Source organism: Lathyrus oleraceus, chromosome 2 (genome assembly GCF_024323335.1).
Source record: "Lathyrus oleraceus cultivar Zhongwan6 chromosome 2, CAAS_Psat_ZW6_1.0, whole genome shotgun sequence".
NCBI classification, from domain to species: domain Eukaryota; kingdom Viridiplantae; phylum Streptophyta; class Magnoliopsida; order Fabales; family Fabaceae; genus Lathyrus; species Lathyrus oleraceus.
Genome location: NC_066580.1, coordinates 91379168 through 91403471, shown reverse-complemented (window position 1 = coordinate 91403471; position 24304 = coordinate 91379168). Strand labels below are relative to the sequence as shown.

Below are 24304 nucleotides of genomic sequence, written 5' to 3'. Positions count from 1 at the left end.
GCCTCGGCCTTATCTCTCTGTTCTTTTTCTACATCTCCACCTCTCAACGTGTTAGGTGCAAACAACCTCCCGCTGCGAGTGAAACCACTAAGCCCGGCATTGTCCACCTTTGAAACGGTGGTATCAACTGCATCATGGTCTTCTTTCTTTTTCCCATTGCAATACACATCACCACCATAGTCCCAAGGCACATCACCATCACTTTCATACGGAATAGGTCCAGGTACCGTGATGGAAATTGGAACCACATCTGTCGGCACTGACAAGTGGACAGGATCGAAATAAATGGTTATCGTTGAAATATCCTCATTCTCCAAAGCAACTTTCTCGAATCGGAGACTCCCCTCATCCATCATTTTCTGAACCGTCTCCCTCAACATTACACACCCATTTGCAGTTACAGTACAAGCAGCACAATAATTATCACAACCAGGAAAAACTCCATTCTTTAACAAATGACCCTTGACCACAGACAATGGGGTCCTCAACTGATCCACACCTGTCACCCCGATTTTACTTTTATCCTCAGAAATTACATTCACCGTCATCTGACCATACGTCGACATGGGATTAGTATTAACATTTGGCGTTGGTGCAAAATTGATGGCTTTGGAATCCACCAAGTCTTGAACAACATGCTTAAAGGCTTTACAACCCTCAATATTGTGCCCGGGAGCACCAGAATGGAACTCACACTTGACGTTCTCATTATAACTTGCAGGCCTCTGATCTGGTCTTAACGGAGCTAACGTCCTCAACTGTACCAACCTGAGATCCTTCAACTTCTTCAACAGAAGGGCATATGTCATGGGTGGCCTATCAAACTGGCGATCTGCCATCCTTCCCCTAACTTGGTACCCATCCCTTTGTGTTCTCTGCTGAGGTGGCTGTTATTGCTGTTGCTGTTGTGCGGGTTGATTACCAGCAGGAATTGTTACTGCAGCAGTATACTGGTGGTAATGACCCCTACCGTGTCCTCTTTGGGCATACACAGCACTCGAGTCACCCTCTTTCTTGCGCTGACCATTTCCGAAGGGCTTCTTCACTCCAGACGACGGAGCATTTCCTTGTATTTTTCCCATTTTCAGCCAGCTTTCAATCCTCTCACTAGCCACTACTATATCCGCAAAACCAGTAACTGGACATCCCACCATCCTCTCAACAAAAGTCCCCTGAAGAGTACCCATGAACAAGTCTGACATCTCCCGATCCACTAATGGGGGTTGAACCCTGGCAGCCAACTCTCTCCACCTTTGTGCATACTCTTTAAACCCCTCGTTCGGCTTTTGAGACATACCCTGCAACTGGGTACGGCTTGGTGCCATGTCAGCGTTAAATTGGTACTGTTTGAAGAAAGCATCCCCCAAATCCTGCCAGCTCTTTATATCTGACGATCTCAGCTTGGTGTACCACTCAAGAGACCCGCCAGATAAGCTATCCTGGAAAAAGTACATCCAGAGCTTCCGATCCATGGTGTAGGCAGATATCTTTCGAACAAAGGCCTGAATATGAGTTTCCGGGCAAGAACTTCCATTGTACTTATCAAACGTGGGCACCTTGAACTTCTGTGGGATCACAATCCCCTCAACCAGCCCCATATTTGTCATGTTAATAGTCCCAGGAGTGGTATGGCTTTCCAGAGCCCTAATCTTTTCTGCTAGTACCTGAATCTCTTTGTTCGGCGGTTGAACACCATACTGACCGAATTGCTCATTCAGCATAGAGAACTGATCCTCTTCTTTATCCTCCACAGCCCCAAAGAACGGAGAAAACTGAGTTTCCTTCAGAGTGTTGCCAACATAACTTGGGCCACTGCCTGCAGCAAAACCAAGACCACCCCCATTGTTGATGACTACACCACCATTAGTTGCCTTCTTTCTGGGATCGCCACCACCCCTAGAACCACCAGGACCATTGTCGGAGTTACCCTCTTGACTATTGCCATTATTGGCAATCGAAGCCAGCTCAAGCTTCTCCACTTTCTCGGCGAGTGCTTTCTTCCCCAGGGCGAACCCTTGCATGGCGTTGATCAACTCACTCATCTTCTCTTTCAGCTCAAGAATGTCAGCGTTGGATGGATCCATCAGTCTGGGTTTGTTGCATCTGGTAAAGTATCTGTGCGGACGAGCTACATGCAGAGGGATGACTCTGCGTGCACGAGCAATGATTCCTGTAACAATCAAACACGTTAGAAACCGACACCTGGAAAATAGAGGACAAGTTATTATGATTCATGCATGAATGCAATGTCTATCCGTATAAGGAACATTCTGTCCTTCGATCCTGGCTTCATTGAGACGGATAACAATTCGACAGCAACATTCTGACATCAATCATCCGGCTCTGCCGTACGGAACAGAAAGTTGTGCTTCAACAAAGATATCTCTCGACCATGTGTGTGTTAAGTAAGTGTAACACGGAAAAGAAAATAAAGCTTTGAGATCAATCACTGAATGATAATAACCACTGTATAGCAAAAGTGCGCAACACGTGCGAGAGTCATATATCATCTAATACAAATCATCTTTACAATCTTCCAGAATCGGAAAGAAATACGAGCAAGTGAATTCCGTCAACATGCCTGACGGTAATCCAATACATGATAACAACTGCAATAAAAGTCTAATCCGAAGAAGGTCCCACAGAAGGCTCTGCCTCATCAACCATCCCGATAAACTTCACAGTGAACCTGAGCTCAGTGTTCTCCTACTGAAGTCTTCCCATCTCTTTCTGATGAATCTTCATCTGACGGAAATAATGTTCCCTCTCAGCAAGATAGTGATCTCTCTCAGCCACAATCTTCGCTTTCTCTTCTTCCTTAACCCTTAGCTTCGCTTCCCACTCTGTGGTAAGGGCTTTGGCTCTAGCTTCCCTCTGAGTCTTCACAAGGACTTGTCTCTTCTTTTCATCTTCAATGACCCTTAAAGCTCTAGCCAACTGCTCTTTGGTAAGGTCGTGCTCATTCGTAGATGACTCTAAAGCTTGGATGATCTTGCAATAATAGGCAGTGTCTTTCTCAAAACGCTTCACCTCCTGAGCATGTCTCTTAGCCTAGTCTTCTGCTTTCCCCTTGACTTCCTGATTAGCCAGTTGAATTCCAGCAACACTCATTTCTAACTCAGTCTTCTCTGCTTGCAGTTGATCTCTTGCCCTCCTCATCTCAAGAAATTCTTCCATACTGACAGAAGAGCGTGGCTCCTCAATCAACGGATACCAAAGATCACCCACAGGAAATGGCAGACGAGTGAGCTCAACCCTCTTTCTGAGCCAATCATCAAATGGAGGAAAAGACCTGTTATTAGCTCTACCAAAAGGAATCTTTCCTTTCCTTTGAATGTTGCACCATGCACCAGACACTTGCCCCAACAATGACTGATTACCCTCAACCGGGAAGTAGAAAGACTCCTGAATCTCACGCTCGAGGGGAGGAACCTCCATAGCAAATCCCATTTGTCTCTTAAGAAGTGTCGGGTTATAACTAATATACCCTTGAACTCCTATAAGGGGCACATTGGGAAAACTCCCGCAGCTGTAAATAAAATCTCGTCCAGCCACATCAATGTGAGTCCAAGCTATGTCCTTGGCTCGCAAACCCATCAACTTGGTTGCCCAATTTACAGTATGGTCAAGAAAGACAAAGGCACCCTTGGAAGGCAAATATCCCATGAACCACTTATATAACAATTGAGCACAACATCTAACCAATCCTCCACGCCGCTTCTCGTTCCGATTATGGACCTAATAATAAACATCCCCAATCAAGGTAGGAATGGGATTCTTCTGAGAAAACACCCGGATGACATTAATATCCACAAAATTCTTCTGATTAGGGAACAAAACAATTCCATAAATGCTTACGACAAGCAAAGCACAAACAGTCTTCCAACTACCCAAAACAACATGTTCCTTGGCTTTGGCCTCCAAGAAACTCAGATGAAAACCGGGCAATTTTCCTTTCCCCTTCAAACCTTTCTTAGTCACTTTCGGGATCAAATAAAGAGCACGAGAAATCTCAACAATATCAGGTTCTTCCTTAGTAACATAAAAAGGAATCTGGTTTCTGACCCGAATGCCCAGAATACCGGCATAATCCTCCATCAAAGGTCCCAACAAATAGTCTGGGAAGACAAAACATCTCAAACCCGGATCATAAAACTGGAGAAGAGTATGGATGGCACCCCGATCCCCATCCATGAGCCTAAAAACCATCTTCGTAATACTGCCATAAGCCTTACGGAACATCCCCACATGGTCAGGCGTAATCAATGCTATCATGCCCTTCAACATGCTAATCTCTGGATCAAAGAAACTGTAGACAACATCATCTTTTAAGTCGGTCCTCATATCTGGAACAAGGATGTCTCTCAAACAGAATCTCAATCATGAATGTACCCTGCATATGGATAAACATGAGTTAGATGCGGATAAATGCAAAGTGGGAATGATGCAGATGCATGAATGCAATTCATAGTGCCATCCTCCAAGACATCTAAACATCAACTGTACTGGATTCCGGTCTCAGAACTAATCACAACCATCCAAGGGACTAAGTAACCACAAATCCAACTCGGGGGTTCCGAAATAAACGGAACCGGAGGATACATCACCATCATCACAAGAAAGTCACTGAACGGATAGCAACAAGATCATCTGAACAAGTAACCCCCAAATCTAACCCGGGGGATCCGAAATAAACGGAACCCTCTAATAAATACCACAGATAGAACTCCGGCGTGTCAGAAATAAATATCCATAAATCCAACTTATAAATAGAAACCAGATCACGAACCGAACCAAAGTCACCATCAAAGAGTCACCCACAGAACCTGTACCTGTAGGAACCAAACCCCTCCCCTCACAGGTGAATTCTATTAAGGTCATCCTAAGGCAGATAATCGGTCTCGACAATCGGATGAGATACTCAACGGGTTTGCCCTTTCGGGAGTGTCGTGCAGCTCTCATAAGATCATCTAAAGGAAAGAACAGTCACCGAAGTCAACAACTCAAAAGAGATAACCCAACCATAGTGGAAACTCCATAAGGAAGAGCTCTTTCAAAAGAACCTCGTCCGGTTGTGGTATGTCACGTCGCAACAACATGTTGATCTAACATGAGAGGAGACATGAGACCACGCTAATCCTAGGTGTATACTCGGGCTTGGGTTTTAGCCCCACTCAGAACACCCACCCCCAAATCAGAGGAACCACACCTGTCCAGAATCCAACACAGTGATAACATGATGCATGCAAACATATATGCAAATATACATATAATCACAGTATAATAATCACAAATGCAATAAATAAAGTAGTAAAAGCAACCCAAACTACCCTAAAAACTACGCTAGAGAGTGCTAGGATTGACTCGCTTAGGGAAGATGGACCAGCAAGAGGTCAACTTCAATCCCCAACAGAGTCGCCAGCTGTCGCAACGCGAAAAACAACCGGCGGGGAAAAACAGAGCCTCCACCGATGCTATTCATCCTATGACGGAAAGGGAGCGCAGGACTAACCTAAGAAAGGGAAAGGAACGGTCTTACGACCAGAGATTACAAGGTACGGGAGTCGGTTACGCAAGGAGAAGGATTAGCACCCCCTCACGTCCGCCGTACTCGACGGGATCCACGCTCAAAAGATAGCTCAAAGAAAAGGAAAGGGATGCTAATAAACTGCTCAAAGAAACTGCACAGAATGGAACGATAAACAAGTGGGGGAGAGAAAGAAGACAGAGGAAGTGGACTCGGCAGGATGTTACATCCTGGGCCTACGTAGTTTGTCAGAAACAAACATCAGAGTCAACGTAGTTCGGGGAAAGGAGACATGCTCTCTAAGACATCGCATCCTATGCCTACGTATCTTCTCTATCCAGCGGAGAATCAGAGCACTCGTAGCTCGGCTAACGCACGCTGAAACAAGACACCCAGGGACGCTGAGACGTCAAAAGAAACATCCAAAAGGAAACAGAATGCCAATACATGGACTTACACCCGACTCCCAACAATAACAAACGCTAACCAACAAACACCAAAGAAAAAGATTATCAGAACGAACCCCAAGAAAGTAACCAAGTATCCAGAATAAACTCCCAATATGTATAACCAGTCACCACAAATGACCCCCCAAAGATGAACCCTAAGTGAATAACAATCATCATAAATGAGCCCCGAGATGAACCCCAATATGAACCCCAAGTAATAATAGAAGAAATCCCCCAAGTCAATATAGGTGAACCCCGAACGAATAACAGGTAACCAAAGTGAACCCCAACTAGTGAACCCTGAATAATAATAGAAGAAATCCCCCAAGGTATGAACATACAACACCCACACACGCTGAACAACCAGGTACCCACATCAAAGAAAACAAATGCCAGAAACCAAAACACGAAACGGTAACCACAAGTTGGGACTAAGGGTGAACAAACAGAGACTCAACAATGGAAGAGGGAAAGAGGAAACATCACAAATATAACAGAAAACAACTAAAGGGTGAACACACACAAAACAAAGAAAAGGGTTCCCGGAGAGATTGCGCTCAACCTCCTGCCTATGTATCTCATCTGGTATGAGAATCAGGGTGACGTAGTTCCCCTCACCAGGGGTAAAACACTCTCCTAACCAGAGACCAGGGAAACAATAAACTAATAGGGAGACTAAGACTCAAGCCTAATAGTTGTCATGCAATCAATATCCCTAAGTTGAGGTCTCTAACAAGAACTTAACTCATCCTGGAAGCGAGTCAACTCAAGTCTAAACTCTACATACATTCAACTTCCTCAGAAGTTAATTGTACGACTCCTACAGAAATGGAGACGAGAAGAGGAAAGCAAATAAACACACCAACGCAAGTAAACAAACATCACACACTATATCCATACAAAAGGCTCAAACAATGGGCGGGCTTTAGTCAAGAGGGAGTGCTCAACCTCGACAAACAAGCCAAACTGTAAGGGGTAATCTGTAGCTCTTAACCACTAACATTGAACGTCAGGGTGAAGCTGATCAAAGTCTAAATGAGGATGAGACCTCATGCTCTTAACCCTGGCCAGGGTGAGCTCATGAGACAGAAAGCGTGGGGATCCAGAAAGTAGGATCCTTTTCCACTTGACAGACTCTGGACAAAAGATCTGGGGCACATGTTCAGAAGCATCAGCACGTAGTGCGAGCATAAAGAACGACACACTGAATAACGGGGAATCGGTTACAGATCCCTACCTTCCGTCAATTGCCTCTTCTCTTGGAGGTCTTATAAAATATAACACATGCCTCTTCTTGGAGGTCTTTGGGCACAATTTTAAACAAACACAAACAGAGCCTCTGAAGGAGGACTTGCCAGCAAAATGCTTGCCAAAAAGGTGACAGGACTCCAGACTACATGAAGTAAGAAGCTAACTACCTGAGTGGTGTGTCAACTATAATCCAATGCTCAAGCAAGAGCTAAAGCAAGTAAGCAACTAAGGTACCTGTACGAAGACTAAGCATTTAGTACTTCAGTCATAAAACCAGAAGACAAGCAGTGAAACCCTCTAACAGTTACACAATTCAATGCATAAGTGCTCTAGCACTCAAATGAGCTCAAGAGCTCACCACATCAATTAAAACCCTGAAACTGGAGATCTCTGGAATCACGATCGCACGAGCTCAGCTGCTCCAGATCAACTCCTTTGAACCTCCTTTGAAGCTTTATGCAAAAAGAAATGGCTGAAACCTCTTGAATGTGCCTCAATTTCCAAATCTGATCATCATGATAATGCACCTGAACTGCTCGATTTCTTGAGGAATTACACCAAACGATGGGTGATTCTTGATCAGTGAAGTATGAGGATCAAGAATCTGCAATAATCTTTGAGATTTGTGTAAATAAAATACAAATTCGAAGAGAGAAATTTTGAGAGAGTTCTCTTGAATTCTAGATCTGAAAATGCAGTTATGAGGCTTGTGATTAGGGTTTCTCTACTTATACTTTATGCTAATAACACTGATAATCATTTTAGCCATTTACTAATCATGATTAGTGAGTTGTTATGCAAATTGCAAAAATGCAAATTGAGTTCCCATGGCCATAATGCACGTGCTCAGCCCCATGCTAGGATTTTAATCCACTCAAGAGCAACCAAGGGTCAGGATTTGAAGGTTGTTTTGCTTGCATCTTAAGCAAAGAATGAAGGGTGAAGATTTGCTTCATTTTGAACATGTGTGAAACAAGGAACATACGCGCCTCTTTCATGCATGACAAGGGCTCATTTTTACCCAAATATGGTCTATGAAGAAAGCTGAAGTGAAGCCTTGCCTTGGTTCTTTGTGAATTTTGATTTGTAGCATGATACCATCCTTAGAACAAATGTGAAATAATGTGACTTTTGACCATGATTCCTTGAGGCTTAGTTTGCAAAATTGAGTCAAATGATGTCATTTTGAGATGCCTTGAACATGAGAAGCACTTTGCAAAAAGAATGAACCAATTTGAAGCATTATATCAAAAGTTATGCCATTTTGAATTTCCATGCACACTTTGTGATTAAATGACCATAACTCCTCAACCATTCATCATATGGACATGAATTAGGACTTTTTGGAAAGGGGAGACAAAGATATACAACTTTCATGTTCACCAAAAATCCATTTGAAATTTATTTAATATTGAAAAGTCAAGTTGAAAGTGGACCAAAAACTTTCCAAATTTGGAAACTTTGAATTATAGGTCATTTTCCATTTTTAGTAACTTTTGCCATGACCTTTGAATCTTCAAGATGGATGTTTAGAATGACGAATATACCCCATTTGAACATGATTGAGGCGTCTCAACTCATTTCCCCACCTCATAGCCCTCAGCTGACTGCACAGTTGACTTTTGGTCCTCAGATGACCTTGAAATGTCTTGATCAACTTGAGCCTCTACCACTTGGTGAAATTGCTTCAAAATGAAACCCTAGCTCATGTAAGCTCTTTATAATAATCATGTGATCCTCATCCCAAGAAAATACCTCATCTCTTTGAGAAACCCTAGTTGGAAGAGCTGCATTGATTAGGGTTGACCAGAGGTCACAACCCTAATCCAGAGGAACTTGAGGATGAATTCTGAAACCCTTGATGATGATAGAACCATGATGATGGTGATATATCCTTGCAGATAAGATGATGCTCAAGACCTTTGAAGGATCAAGAAACCCTAATTGGAGCCCATACCCTCAGATGGTTGATGATCAATTCATAGAGACCCTCAGGCTTGAATCACCTAACTTCCCCATCTTTTGAAAAGACTTTGGAGGATGACCTTCTCATTTTCATATGAGATGCAAAATGAAATTCCTAATGCCCTAAAACATGAAATGCAATGCCCCAAACTAGTCTCAAGAAGAGGAGGGCAAATTTTGAGGTGTTACACCATGCTGAAGTGAGGATCCACTTGGAGCTTCGGGGTTGGTCGAATATTGTTTCTTGGATCATGCCCGACGAGCATTCTAAAGTCAACTACACGGCTTAGAGAGGCGTGACATTAGTGGAATTGGACGATGCAGTCAAGTACGACTGGGTAGACGCATAAATTGTGGGTACCTCGTCCATTTTAAGTATTTAAGCGGAAATATATGTTGCTTGTATCATGGTCGACGACCCTCTAGAATGGTAGGCTATTTCTGCAGGTATAGAGAAGAAGATATGCAACTTTTTCCACAATTATGCGGTCTTGCTTTATAAGTGCATGTTCACAAGGATAGAACTACGATTTCCCTTTTCTGTTTTTAAGGTAGCCGTCTTGAAGCATTTGAAGGTTGCCCATTCCCAGCTTCATTCGGGGGCTGGGGCGTACATGAAGGAGTTCTAGTTTTGTACCGAGTATAAGTCTTGAAAGTCTTCCCTCGAGCTGTTATTTAATCTATTTTACACAGTGCACACCTCCCAGGTGTAGCGGGGTATTCATTACCTTTAGATTTATTGACTAAATCAAAAGTAAATCATACAATTCGAGTCGCCACCGCACATCTATTTATCCAAAGGAAAGGTTAGAAAACGAACAAAAACCGAGAAGTTTTATCAAATCAAAAACTAATAAAAATGTCAGAGATCTGGGTAAGGGGGTTGGTTATGCAATGGGAAGGTTTTAAGCACCCAAAACATCCTTAGTACTCTAAGGGAGCCCTTTTTGCAAGTGTGTATTGTAGGTTGGTATTTGAAAAGATTTGTGCAAACAAGATTGGGGAGGGATGAGAAAAGAATATACATATTATTTACAACTTTGTTGTTTGAATGGATGAACCCATTGCCTACGTACCATCACAAAGGTATGATCAAAACCTCGTAGTTCGGGGTTAAAATCTCAAAATATTGGTGAATTGATTTGATCAAAAGCCTTAAGGTCTTTTGTTATCAAAGGGAGAAAACTCAACCTAAACCGACAATCCACCATGTGAGGAGAGCTTCAACATACTAGTGAGGGATCCACCCTATAATAAGTATGGAAGACTTATAGTCCAATCACTAAGGATAAGGTGAGGTTTACATCAACCACTATGATAACTCAAACCTATGGATAATGTTTATGAAAAAAAGTTTTAACAAAGGTGGCCATTGGAACCACAAAAAAAACTTGAGTGAGTTGTATTTACAAATTAGAAGTATTCACAAAATGAAGTCAAAGTTGACTTAAGGTTCATTCAAAATAAGTATTAATGAAAAGAGTTTGAAAAATCAAAGGTATATGGCCAAGGTTTCTAGTTTTGAAAACAATGTCAATGTTTGCACAAAAATGAGTTTGACTTGGGTTAGAATGGAGAGAAGAAGAGAAGGGCTAGTCCTAAACATGCAAAGATGAGAGAAGAGATAAAACCCTTGGAGTTCCTTTTCTTGAGATCATAAAGATGATCCAAGATGCTCTTTTCCTTTGGACTTAGCAATTAACTCAAGCAATCAAACAAATATTCAATTAAGCTCCTAGGATCTCCATTTGGCTTGTCTCTTCTTAACTTGGCTATTCATGACAATGGTCCTTCTTACTATCTCAAGTTTGGAATACCTATCACACAAGAGCAAACAATCAAAAGGTTCACAATATAATAAGAGAAATGGACAAAGAATGAGTTTAGAATAGGGGTCCTTGGAAGTCAACTTTCAAGATTTAGCATTCTAAAGGCATGAGGCCTAGTTGCTCTTCAACAAATTTAGCATTCTAAAGGCATGAGGCCTAGTTGCTCTTGAACTCCATTAAGCATAGGTAAGGTCCTAATTCTAAGTCCTTTCTCCTTTTTGCATTGGTTCACACAAACAAAGACAAAACAAGCACAAAGCAACCATATATTTATATACAATAATGAGCTCAAGTGAGCAAAAGGAAAATGGCATAAACATAAAATATGAGCTCAAGTGAGCAAAAGGAAAATGGCATAAACATAAAATATGAGCTCAAGTGAGCAAAAGGAAAAGGCAATATTAATAAATGAGTGAGAAATTAAATTGCATTAAAGTAAATTGCAAGAAATTAAATGCTTGAATTAAAAGTTAGTAATTAGTAGTTGGTGTTAGTGTGTCATAAGACAATTTAGCGCTATGTTAAGCACTCGTAAGTGGACTAATGTAGTAGTCACACCTAGCTGAGGCCGGTCAATAAAACTATAGGCAAATAAACACAAGTTAGAGATCATGACTAGTAAGCCAAGCTCCTATAACTTGTCATGCCAAAAGAAAAGAAGGAAGGTCTTGTATGGATTTTAGGTTTTTTGCTTGACCAAGAAGCAACCTATCTTGGACACAAAGCAACTCACTTGATCTTTGATCAAATTGAGTTTGATTTGGATCAAAGAAGGTTAAGCCTCTCATATGTCTAGACTAACCACAAATCATTAACTCATTGGCCAAAAGAAAAAGAAGAAGAAAAGAGATGAAGATGAAATGGACAAAATGAGAATTCAAATGACATATTCAAAATACAATGGTCAAAATATGAATGAAATCAACATCAACCAATGGTAAACAGAAGAGAGATGAATATTAGAAGTCAATAAAGGTCAAACATATTTTTGGTATTTTTTGGAATTAAAATAATACATAAAATAAAATGAACAAAGTATGGTCAAACTTCAAATTCAATTCAAATCAACTTGAATAAGTCCAATTGAATCATCATAAGTCTAACATGGTCAAACAAAGTTTGACAAATTCTCTCAATATTTTTTGAAAATAGAAACTATTTTAAAACAATTAAAAACAAAGAAAAATAACACAAATGAATTGAAATCTCAAATAAATCTCAAATCAATTAAGAAATTGATGAGAATATTTTTCATAGACTTATCATCATCCATATGTGTTAAGAAAATATTTTTTTTGGAATTTTTGGATATCAAAAAGTATTTAAAATGAATTAAAAACTATTAAAAACAAAATAATTCACAAAAAATATTAAATGGAATCACAAAAATAATTAAAAATCAGATTATGAAACTAGATTTTTCAAGAAAAATTTTAGTGTTTGTCTTATATTTTTGTGATTCCAAATAAAATAGTTATGAATTTTTGAAAATAAATGGAATAAAAGAAAAATAAAACAGAAATTAGAAAATATGAAAAATCAGGGAGCGCTGGATGGAACTCATTAATTGACGTGGACAATCTAATGGTCTAGAAGCGCGCTTCCACGGTAGGCATCAGTCAAACGCGTGACACAATGGATTTAAAAAAGTAAACACAATGCACGGCTGAGATTATAACACGCATATGAGATTCAATGGACACAAGGCATCCATGTGGGGACGATGGTGGAAACCACCGTCTTCTTCGGTGGACTAACTGATTCCGGCCACCAGTTGCAGGTTTTCAAACCTCAACCAAAATGCACGAGCCTTATACCAAAATGAAGCTGGGGTGATGTACGTCACCCCTTTAACCTTGTATTATGCTCAAAGTTTCTATGGAAGGAGAAATATGAGCTTGAAAATCCAGGTGTGAAAACTGAAATGCTTCAATTCACCAAATCAAAGCCACCATTGGCTTGCCTCTCACACGAGGACTTCCGAAAACCAAATGAACACAAGCAAATCACATTGTATGAGGAGATTTAGATCAAAACAGTTTGAGCATCTACCTTTGAAGAGCGGCTTTGTGCAGCACGATCCACTCAATCTTTTGCTTCCAACTTGATCTTGAGGTGTGATATGAATGCAAGGCTAAGGAATAAGTCTTGAAGATCAACTGATTTTGTTGAAATTCAAGCTTGAATTGAGAAAAATAAAATCAGAATTCCTTTCGTATGGTTGGGTTTCCAATTCAGCAGAGCTTTAGGTAGCCTTAAGGTTGCATTTGAATGAGGCATGACAATGTATTTATAGCTGAACTGCAAGCAAGCAAGTGTAGAATCCGTGTGCATGAAGCTTTGGGTCCTCCATGCATGGGCCTGTACAGGCGCATGTGAGGCCCAAAAGCAAGTGCAAATGCAAGATGATATCATTCCAAATTGAAATGGACCTGCAATTTGAATTGCAATTGCTTGTGCATGAAGATTCCATGTGAATTTCATATTTGGTCACAAATGTTCCCCTCTTCGAAAGTCCCATATAGAAAATCCAAACTTAGGCATGTGATTAATGGTTGGAAAGGTCTTGACATAAGGAAAAAGAGCTATGTTGGACAGAAATCCATTTGGAGTTTGGAAAATTGTGAAAACTGATCATGAAGTTTGAGGTACAAAACATGCCTTTGAGAAATTTGCCAAAAGTTGCCAACTTCAAGCCCTTATGTTTCAATGATTCAAGCCTCAAATGGAAAAACCTCCAACATTAAAGTTGTATATATTTTTAAGATGATCAATTTAGGCTTAAATTTTTCATCATTTGGATTTTTTATGAGAAAGTCATGGGCAGTTGAAGTTGGACTTTTTCAAGATTCAATGGTTTTGGTCCAAAGTGACCTATAATGTTTTGTATTATCACATGTGTTTCTTTTAGGATTATGAAATTTTGTCCTACATAACATTTGAATTAGACACCTTAAGATTTCCAATGCACTTGGTCTCACCTCAAAATCATAAAAAATGAAGAAGTTGGGTCCTTGGGATGTTGACCCAAAATTAGGGTTTCAATCAAAATACCGGCAAAGTGCGTCTTTAAAATAAATGAAGATCGCAGGGTCGGACCACAGGACGGGAGACCGGAACAAAACACCTGCTTATGCAAATGATGCATGAAGTGTTTATGCATATGCTTGTTTTTCTTCAAAGAAACTCGAGAGTTTTATTTGCAAACTTTGAAATATTTAAGCATTTTGATCTTATATGAGAATATCTCATCAGATATATCAGGTGAAAATTTTTTCCCGGTTTTTTGATGTTTGAGAATTTTTGCAAATAAACTCCTTTGAGTTCCTTGAAAATTTTCTTTTTTCTGATGATATGGATGCAGATGAATGCATGAATGCATGAATGCAACAATCACACTCAAGGATCAAGCAAAGCACACCAAACAAAGGTCGTGGGAAAGCTCTATGTATCCCTAATATCAATCATCCATTTTGGTGGATTTAGGTTTTCACCTTATCAATACCCAAGTTCCATTGATATTAACGGTACATGAACCGGTTCAGACATTCTTAATATCAACCAGCCGCTTTGGTGGATTTTAGGTTTTACACCTGATCCGGGATCCATTGATATTAACAATGTTTGAACGACTCAACCACGAATCACGGGTTTGTTGAGAGTCACGAGCATGAAGTCTCGGTTGAGAACCACCCAAAGGGAGTGTACTAGGGTTTAAACCTGCCAGACATGTTCTATCAGAGGTTCCCATAATCATCGTTCCATCTTTCGAATATTATCGGAGGAACGAATACTCGTATTCCAAGAATATTCTCAAGAGAAACTCTTATGAGTGTAGCATCGCGTAACAATCGTATCAGAACTGACATCTGAACGACCTCCGCACTACGGTCCTAAAAATAGGCCCAGATGGGTTTGGTAAACTAAGGTCCTTGGCTTCTGCGGAACATGATTGAAAGAATAATGCCTAACCACAAATAACTTGTGTGACATTATTAATTCAACATGACCTCCACCAAGTGAATGGACTCGCAAGTCAACTGGCTAAGGAATACTCCACACCAATCGACAAGACTATGCCATTCTCCTATCCTAGAGTGCACTCGAGTTCGGGTACAGAACTCATCTCACAGATCACCAAAGCAAACAGCAATTGTATATCAAGCAATTCACACATTACAATCAATACAGTGATCCCAAATTGTACAAAAATATGTCAAATAACAAATGACAATATATATCACAACAAGGGTGAAAAGTAGGCAATACAACCAGAGATTCTGGGTTCGATCCCCAGCAGAGTCGCCACTTTTCTGTAGCGGTGTATTCGTCGCTATATGATCTATCGATTAAACCATAAGCAAGGGATACAATGAAATTTCGAGTCGCCACCGCACTTTTATTTATCCAAAGGACTGGCTAAAAAGCGAACAAAAGCCTAAGAAGTTTTACACGTAGAAAACTAATAAAAGATCAGAGAGTCTGGGTAAGGGGTAAATTACGCAATGGGAAGGTGTTAGGCACCCACTACGTCCTAGGTACTCCTAGGGAGCCCTTTTCACACTTGTTGTAAAAGATTGTTATTTGTTATGACATAAAGATTGTGCAAACATGATTGGGATGATGAGAAAAGAATATACAATTTTTTATCGGGTTTGAACGGATGAACCCGCTGCCTACGTACCTTCCATCAAAGGTAAGGATCAAAACGCCGTAGTTCGGCTAAAAGATTTCCGAAAGTTGGTGGATTCAGTTTTAGACAATAGCACTGAGGCTTTTCATTATCAATGGGAGAACACTCGACCAAAAACAACATCCACCATGCGAGGATAGCTTCGACGTACTAGAGGGGTTAGCCCTGTTTTCAGTACGGAAGTCTTACTGTCGACTCACTAAGGATAGGCAAGATTTACATCAACCACAATGATAATTGAAGCCTATGGCTAATGCATGAAAAGATTAACAATGGACAAAGCCAAAACAAGTGAATGAGTGAAGTTAATTGATTGTGATTATGAAAATGGAGTCAAAGTATGATTAAGATTGATTTAAGGAAGTATTATGAAATGGAGTTTGAAAAAGAAGTCAAGGACTTGGGGTCCAGGTTTTTAGTTAGAAAAGCGTGAAGATGTTTGCACAATATCTATGTCAAGTTTGAAATCAAAGTGTGAAAAGGTTTATGACATAATGGATGAATGGATGGGTATGGATAGTAAAACTTCTTAGAAGGTTCACTTCTTGAAATCATATGGGAGATGACTCAAGTGTGTCCTTTGGAATGGGCAATGGATAATAACAAACAAACAAGAAAGTCAGCAAAAGCGGATATCGGATGCCAATCACTGGGCTTATACCAATCTCCTAAAATAAAACTGGATATCAGATGCCACTCAATGGTCTTACACTAATCTCCTCAAACAAAGAAATAAAAGGTGGATACCGGATACCAATAGATGGATTTACACCAGTCTCCTAAAACAGAAATGGATATCAGATGCCACTCAATGGACTTACACTAATCTCCTAAAACAAAATGAAACTTGGATACCGGATGCCAATCTGTCTGGGCTTACACCAATATCCAACATATGATCATAGGAAAGCAAATGCCAACTTGCAGGGACTTACAGTTGCATCCTCACATACAAAGAAAAACAAAACATGGAGGTCAGATGCCAATCTGTCTGGGCTTACTCTAACCTCCACAGTATGGTCCTAGGAATACAAATGCCAACTTGCAGGGACTTACAGTTGTATCCTCACATACAAGAACAAAAGCAACAATGATCATAGGACAGCAAATGCCAGCTTACAGGGACTTACAATTGCAACCTCACATACAATCAAATAAATGCATCAGGCAAAGATAAGATGAGTGGCCAAGGTGATGGTCTTATACTCACTTCCATATCATAGGAGCAATGGCCAATGAATGGTCTTACAATTGTCCTCAATGGGTAAGCAACAATGACAATATCGCAAAGACAAATGAGATGATTATGCATTAATGAGCAATTAATGATGATAAATGCATAGAGCATACAAGCAAGCATGTGCATATGAAGCAATCAATCAATCAATCAATATCAAACAGCACACTCTATAGCCAAACAAGGAGGCTCACACAAGAGGGTTAGGCACTGAGGCCAACTGGAATAGGGTAAAAAGTTGCTCTTAACCTTGCCATTGAGAGGCTAAGGTGAAGCAGATGAAAGGAGATGAGGGGTGTGCCTCATTGCTCTTATCCCTGATCAGGGAGAGCATATCAGAAAGTGTGGGAGTTCAGAAAGTAGGAACTCTTTCCACATTATTGACTCGATTGATCTTGGGTTTTGATCTCAATGCTACAACCATGTAATGGGAGCAATGAGAAGACTCACTGAATAGTAGGGGATAGGCTACTTACCCCTTTGATCTACCAATTGCCTTACTTGAAGGACTTTTCCTGCTTGGGACAAAATTTAAACACACACAAGCATTGCCTCTTAAGGAGGACTTCAGACAGTTTGCCCGGCCAAATAACAGGCCGGGTCTCCAGACTACATGAAGAAAGAGGGATTACCTCAAAGCGAATTGCTAAATAGCAAAGCAAAGCAAGTTCAAAGAACTTAAGCAACTAAGTGGTACCTGAAATAGTCAAACAAATCAGTACACAGTTCAACAGTTTAAAGCAAAAGGAAAGGAATCAATAGTCAACACAGAGGGACAAGTGTGCAAAGCACAAGACTCAAATCATATGAGTCCAACCACCTACAAAACAAAGGTTAGCACATGATAAACAGATAAACCCAATCAACTTGCAAAAGTTTCCTTGAAGCACTTGTGGCTTAACCTGAAACATGAACTCAATCATAAGCCAAAAGGACCACTAGGACTAGCCTAGGGTCAAAAATAAATGAGAAAGTCAAAACAGCAAATGAAAGTCAACCAAAATCAAGTTTAAACATTCAAGAAGCAAACTCAATTGGTCCCACATGCATATCATTCATCATCATGATTTCATAGACAAAAGAAGGCAAAACATGGCAAATTGGTGCACATAGAAGTCAACAGAAAGACTTTGCTCAAAACCAAACATAAACATTTCCAAAAATTATGAAATAATTCAGGGTCAATCACAATCCATAATATGGCATACATATAAAATTTCAGCTCATTTGGATCATGGGAAGATGGTCAATGAAAATCAGGAAGTCAACACATTTTCAAGTATGCACCAAGAAGTCAACAAATCATGTGTCATCTTCAAAAAATCATAACAAAATGAAAACAGATGAGAAATGAATGGGATCAACACCAATGCAAAGCTCAAGATGTCTAGTATGCACATGTAAAATTTCATGATCATCCAATAAGATATGAGAATTTCACAAAGGAAATGGCAAGATGTATCACACAAGGTCAACATTTTGGTCAAACAGGGGATAAAATCTCAAACAATTAAGAAATGGTATGATTAATTCCAGGAAAATTCACACATAAACTAGACATATGAAAGATGGTTCATGCAAAATTTCACATTAATTGGAGGTCAGGAAGCATGTCAACAAAAATCATGAAATAGCATAACATTGGTGTGACACAAATTGTCACACCCTACTTCAAAAAATTATATCTCACAAACCACATATGATAAATGCACAAACTCTACATCAAAACAAACATGAATGAGTGTAGATTGACCACAAAAAATTTCAGGGGCATTGGATACATCATCACAATTTCACAATGGTTTTGGCAAAAGGTGTAAAATATGCATACATGTCAAGAAACCTAATACCATTTAAAATCCAGCCAACCAAAAATTCAGCAAAAATCATGATAAAATAGTAGACATTCAACAGGTCATAATGCAAAAAATCCCATGATTTTTGGAGTTGAAATGAATGAGAAATGGATTTTGGAAGATGATGAACAAATGGGAACAAACATGAACAAAGAACATGGATTAATGGTCAAACAAGTTGACTGCATGGCATTTTAGTAATTAAGCGTATCACTTATCAAAACGCACAGTTTTAGCCAAAGAAACCAAATAATTTGATTGGTTGTTATGGAAAGGAACAGTAGCCGAACCACATGCACACGCGAAACAGGGTTTTCTGGGAAATTTTTTAGGGTTTAACGTACAGTGTTAGGGTTCTTGAAAACTACAGTAAGCTTCACCATCAACATTCAAACGAAAAAATCAACACACCCAGAAATTGGAAACAAGCACACTATTCTCATCAGCGAACCAAGCACAAGCATAATATGACATTCAATTTCTACAAATCAAACTATTAAAAGAGCATCGAGTCAAAACAAGTATGAACACGAAACTTACAAAGCAGATTTCTCACTCAATGCATAACCATTTCACACGAAACAAGTTGCAGTGGATTCAGCAGTTAAAGACCTATCTAAAGCATGGCACAATTTGGTAAATAGAGAAGGTCGAGCACTTACTTGAATTTGAAGCAAATGGAGAATCAGGTGTTCTTTGAAGGATGCAAGCTCAAACAGAAGTTCACCAAGCTTTGGAATGATGGATACTTGAAGGAAATGAGCTCAGCAAGGCTTGAAAACTTCCAAAACTCGATTCACCATTGTTGGTCCTTTGAAAAACAGAGCTCAATAATGGACTTCCAGCTGGGATTTTATGGTTGCAAAGGGCTCACAAAGATGGCTAGAGCATGGAACAATGAAAGAGTCCTCGAGTTCTTTGAAGCCTTGGCCAGAAATTCCAAATCGTGCCAATTCCAAAATGAGAGAATGAAAGTGTTTTCTGTGCTTGGAGGCTGTGGCTTGCTCTCTAGGGTTGGAAATGAACAGAAAATAAGGTTAAATACCTCTGTTTAAGGTTGCCTTATTAAGAACTAAACACAGTTTGAATAAATGGTAAGTTTTGCTAATTAGTGGTTTTGGTTCACATGTGGAGGTGTAGTGGCTGGTGCACGAATTTGGGCTTCAAAACAGGCTGCAAATGACCCTTATATTTGCTGTTTTATGTCTGCTCATGAAGTGCTAAGCTTGTTTTACTTTAATGAAGCCATATTGCTAATTTTGCACCTTTGGCCAAAATGGTGGTATGATAGTAGCATGAGCACGAATTTGGGCTTGGAACATGTTGCAAATAGCCTTCCAAACAATTCCCAATTGGCCAAATGTGCTGAAAACCTTTAATTTGAAAAGTCAACTTTTGGTCAAACTTGAATTTAAATGAAACAAGTCCAAAATTGCCATTTTGTATGGTGAGGTTTTGATGGATGAAATTTATATTTTAGGAAAGAGGAGATGAAATGTGGTTTGTAGGAAAAAACCCCATCAAATTTGGCCTTATGGTTCATGAGATATGGCTCTTTGAAGTTCACAAATTTTTGAAATTGAATTGATCATATCTTGACAACCATGCATGGGATTTGAGAGTTCTTGGACTTTTTGGAAATGGGAGAACAAGATCTTCAACTTTTATGTTGGGCAAAAATTCATTTGGAGCTTGTATCATGATGTAAGTTTAAGATCAAGAAGTTTCCATTTTTGGCAGTTGAAATTACAGGTCCACTTTCTATTTTGGGAAATTTCTGATTGACTTCAAATTCTTCCATGATGAGGTTTGGCATGATACATGAGGCTTGTATGGACATGAATGAACTCCTTCAAATCAATTCTATCCATCAAATCACTGATTAAATCCACAGTTGACCAAGTTTGACTTCCTGTTGACTTTTCTAGGGTTTTGCATGATTGAACCACTTCTGATGAATTCCAAACCCTAATTACTTGAGAACTTGATTCCACATGATGTCCCAAGTTATATGAACTCTTGATTATTGATCATGGTGCCCAAATTTTGCAAGAATGGCCACCATCCATTGCTTTGACGGACTGTTGACTGTCTTTGACCTAATTGCTGATGATTGCTTCAACTGCAAGCAACAAGGTTAGACTGACAATATTTTTGTACTTTTTGGTTAGTAAACATATGAAAAAGCAAAGATATACAAATGCAAAACATGCTTGGTGATCAAGAACCAACTCATAAGGCAATCTACCCACTAGGAGGGAAGCTAGGCATGCAATGATCCTTGAGGCCATGATATGATATGATATGGGCCATGAGGGATCTTAGGGCCAAAATTGGGGTCTTACAGATGCCCCTATTTAAGGTCATTCTAGCCGGAGAAGTGAAGTTTAGAAATCTTCATCTCGACGCGGTAGAATGGGCTTAAATAACAATAATGAGACAAATTTTGGTCCCTAAGAGACCTCATGATGCAAATGTATGCATGCAAAAGACACAAATTCTGTGGGGAAAATGATTCACACAGAATAAAAGACGATCCCTCGGAGTAACACACTCACCAGGAACAGAGACTCTAACAAGACTCTAGTTGGGGATAAACAAAACTGACACAGCGTGAACAAGACACGACTCTGATTAAGAAATAACAGAAAACAGACTGGAGAACTCACTGGGGAGTGAAGGACTCACACTGGGGAAAAGAATTCCAAAGGAAAATAAATCCATTGGAGAGACACAAGCTGACTCCTGGGGAGAAGCAACAGAAAACTTCACTGAGGAAGCACCAAAGAAATGAGGTGTTACCGGGTATAAGGGTAACAAAAAAACAGGAAGGAACACCAGGGATACCGGGTTGTAGGTATGTAACAGGTGACCGACCAAAGACGTGAATTGGTGTGTGTTCCAAAACACTCATCATCCTGAAGAGAGCGAAAGCAAACTTGGTTATAGGATGGATACTTGATTCTGTAAAGAATGCAAATCTTACTCAGTTGGGGAAACAAACAAAGTGTTCGACAAAAGAGCGCATGAGATATATTATCTATAGCCGTCAAAACGTAGATAATGTACTCGCATGGAAAGTTATCCTGAACCGGGTTGTAGGTTGTTTATAGGATAAGATCCGAAATCGTGAATTGGTTTGTGTTCCAAGACACTCATCACCCTGAAGAAAGCTAGAACAGCAGACTTGTTTAAGGATGGACAAAAAAACGTGAATTGGTGTGTGTTCCAAAACACTCATCACCCTGAAGAAAGCTAGAACAACAGACTTGTTTAAGGATGGACAAAAAACGTGAATTGGTGTGTGTTCCAAAACACTCATCACCCTGAAGAAAGCTAGAACAGCAGACTTGTTTAAAGGATGGACAAAAAAGCGTGAATTGGTGTGTGTTCCAAAACACTCATCACCCTGAAGAAAGCTAGAACAGTAGACTTGTTTAAGGATGGACAAAAAAACGTGAATTGGTGTGTGTTCCAAAACACTCATCACCCTGAAGAAAGCTAGAACAGCAGACTTGTTTAAGGATGAACAAAAAAACGTGAATTGGTGTGTGTTCCAAAACACTCATCACCCCGAAGAAAGCTAGAACAGCAGACTTGTTTAAGGATGGACAAAAAAGCGTGAATTGGTGTGTGTTCCAAAACACTCATCACCCTGAAGAAAGCTAGAACAGCAGACTTGTTTAAGGATGGACAAAAAACGTGAATTGGTGTGTGTTCCAAAACACTCATCACCCTGAAGAAAGCTAGAACAGCAGACTTGTTTAAGGATGGACAAAAAAGCGTGAATTGGTGTGTGTTCCAAAACACTTATCACCCTGAAGAAAGCTAGAACAGCAGACTTGTTTATAGGATGGACAAAAAAACGTGAATTGGTGTGTGTTCCAAAACACTCATCACCCTGAAGAAAGCTAGAACAGCAGACTTGTTTATAGGATGGACAAAAAAAGCGTGAATTGGTGTGTGTTCCAAAACACTCATCACCCTGAAGAAAGCTAGAACAGCAGACTTGTTTAAAGGATGGACATTCGATTCCACAAGGAATACGAATCTTACTCAACTGGGGACACAAACCCAAAGAGTGCATGAGATATAATATCCATTACCGGCAGACCGTGGATAAGAATACTCGCATGAGATATATTATCTATTACCGTCAGAACGTAGATAATAAACTCGCATGGTAAGAAACACCAGAGATACCGGTTACTGGGTATATAATAGGTGATCTACCGAAAACGTGAATTGGTATATATGCCAAAACACACATCATCCAAAACACAAACTGGTTAAAGGATGGATATTCGATTCTACAAAGGATACGAATCTTGCTCAGTTGGGGAAAATCAACAAAGGATTCCAACTAAAGAGCGCATGAGATATATTATTCATTACCGGCAGACCGTGAATAATATACTCGCATGGTAAGAAACACCAGGGATACCGGTTACTGGGTATATAATAGGTGATCTACCGAAACGTGAATTGGATTTCACTTCCAAAACACTCATCATCCGAAAGGAGGGCTTGAAAAAGCAAATCGACTTATAGGATGGGCATTCGAATCCACAACGGGAAAACGAATCTTACTCAACTGGGGACACAAACCCAAAGAGTGCATGAGATATAATATCCATTACCGGCAGACCGTGAATAATATACTCGCATGGTAAGAAACACCAGAGATACCGGTTACTGGGTATATAATAGGTGATCTACCGAAACGTGAATTGGATTTCACTTCCAAAACACTCATCATCCAAAACACAAACTGGTTAAAGGATGGATATTCGATTCTACAAAGAATACGAATCTTGCTCAGCTGGGAAAATCAACAAAGGATTCCAACTAAAGAGCGCATGAGATATATTATTCATTACCGGCAGACCGTGAATAATACACTCGCAAGGAAGATTATCCTGAACCGGTTACTGGGTTGTTTATAGGATAAAATCCGAAAAGAAAGGCATCGGGATACCAAACTAGGTATATAATGATGGCCAATCAAAAGGAGCAACAGACATTACCAACAAAAGGGTAAATGAAAGGCGATCTGCTGAGGATAATTTGCAAGCATCCGGCAATTATCTACAGGGACTAGCTGGGGATACATTGGTATACAACCAATGATCTGGGGAACAAATCACTAGCAAACGGTGAAAGGACCCACTGGGGATAAAATTGCTAGCATACGACAATTATCCACAAAAGACTTGCTAGGGATATAAGTGCTGATCTGAGCAACTTATCCAAGCAAAGGAAAATCAACATCAAGGACTAGATGAAGATAACCACAAGATTAGGGTTTACATCTACCGAATACGGGGTAGAAGACCAAAAACTCCGCGTGGGGATAGAATAAATCACAAATCCGCACGGGAAACCAAAATAGGGTTTATAACAAACCACAAACTGCTGAAGAGCAGGAAAATAGGATTTACAACTACCGGTATGAGGTAGAAAACCAAAAACTCTGGCTGGAGAATAAAAGGTGTAT

General features: G+C 39.9%; 1 protein-coding gene across 1 annotated transcript in view; it reads right to left on the bottom strand.

The window, feature by feature from the left end:
* Positions 1-2128: 2128 nt before the first annotated feature.
* The window catches only part of LOC127122062 (uncharacterized), a 38725-nt gene continuing 16549 nt past the window's right edge, over positions 2129-24304 (bottom strand). Inside the window, exon 5 of the mRNA XM_051052469.1 lies at positions 2129-2170. Coding sequence (XP_050908426.1) covers positions 2129-2170 — 42 coding nt within the window. The remainder of the gene's footprint in view (positions 2171-24304) is intronic.